Raw genomic sequence first — 1040 nt, 5'->3', positions numbered from 1 at the left:
GAATTGATCCGAGCAAGGAACCCGTCACTGGACATATGTGACTATCTCCCAGCACTTGGATCCCTACGCGACGCCCTTGATGAGACACAACCGCGTCGAAGCTAAGCTGTAGTTATATGACTGCTTAGCAGGAGTCAGTTGTTACCAATAGGGACCTTCCTTCACAAGGGTTGCGTAGCCGGCGTCACAGCCCAGAGCCTCCAATGCTACAGCTAGATCAAGATGGTACTGCCTCAAAGGGCGGTGGTCCTGAGGCTAGTGGAATGGGCTATGAGGGGGAGGAGTATCACCGTTATGTTGCTATTAGAAAACCTGTTCATGAGTAACCGCTGTGTTTCGGTGGCGTGCTCGACGAAATCTGGATGTTCCAGTATCAGACCAAACTGCAAGTATCAACACGATTGTACGGTATCCCCAACAGGTAGACTCACCATGACGCGGGACATCTGCGTAACATGTGGCTTGGCTATATGCTGCTCATCGCCTATGTTACCACTACGATAGAACTCCGCCATTAGGGCAACAAACAGCTCCTGATGATAGTGCTTGCTGAGTAGAAGCCTCTGTACCCTTATGGATCAAATTGAAATACCTCATTATGAATCCATTGAGGATGTTGCAGAGCTGTCTTGTAGAAAACGCTCTCCTCACTTGTATTGCCCTCTTCGCTATCTAAAGAGCCCATCGTCTATCGTACTGCATCCTGCACTGTCACTACCCTCTCCCCCAGTTCGTCATCCCATACCCCGACCTTAGCCATACTGTTGATCATAGCAGCTAGATGCTGTGGAGAATGGAACTTTATCTTCTGTCGGAACTTTGGTATCAAACACCCTTTCCAGGCCTAGTGGAGACATCACCGCAATGGGGGCCCGGCCCCCCACTTACCCTCTTATCCCGGATGCCTAGTGTAGCTAAAGAGAACGCTAGAGTGATGACAGTTAGGGGCTGCAGCCGATGGGACTCTGGCATGTTGGCGAGACGATCACAGAGTGATCTCAAGAAGGGAATATTGCGTATGTTAACTCGTGAGTACTATG

At 50.0% G+C, this 1040-nt stretch overlaps 2 protein-coding genes across 2 annotated transcripts; both read right to left on the bottom strand.

Moving 5' to 3' along the window:
• Nucleotides 1-290: 290 nt before the first annotated feature.
• Nucleotides 291-515, bottom strand: Pmar_PMAR013434 (hypothetical protein; the record flags this gene model as incomplete). The annotated part of the gene is made up of 2 exons (XM_002775319.1): nt 291-383; nt 432-515. Coding segments are annotated over 2 exons (177 nt in total), but the record flags the coding sequence as incomplete, so codon positions are not given.
• Nucleotides 516-688: 173 nt separating this feature from the next.
• Pmar_PMAR013433 (hypothetical protein) lies at nt 689-844 on the bottom strand (the record flags this gene model as incomplete). Its single annotated transcript, XM_002775318.1, has 1 exon — nt 689-844. A coding segment is annotated over one exon (156 nt), but the record flags the coding sequence as incomplete, so codon positions are not given.
• Between the last annotated feature and the right edge of the window lie 196 nt (nt 845-1040).

Source organism: Perkinsus marinus, assembly GCF_000006405.1.
Source record: "Perkinsus marinus ATCC 50983 genomic scaffold scf_1104296955976, whole genome shotgun sequence".
In the NCBI taxonomy this organism is placed as follows: Eukaryota; Perkinsozoa; order Perkinsida; family Perkinsidae; genus Perkinsus; species Perkinsus marinus.
Note: the sequence above shows the minus strand (reverse complement) of the source record. Positions and strands in the feature narration are given on the sequence as shown.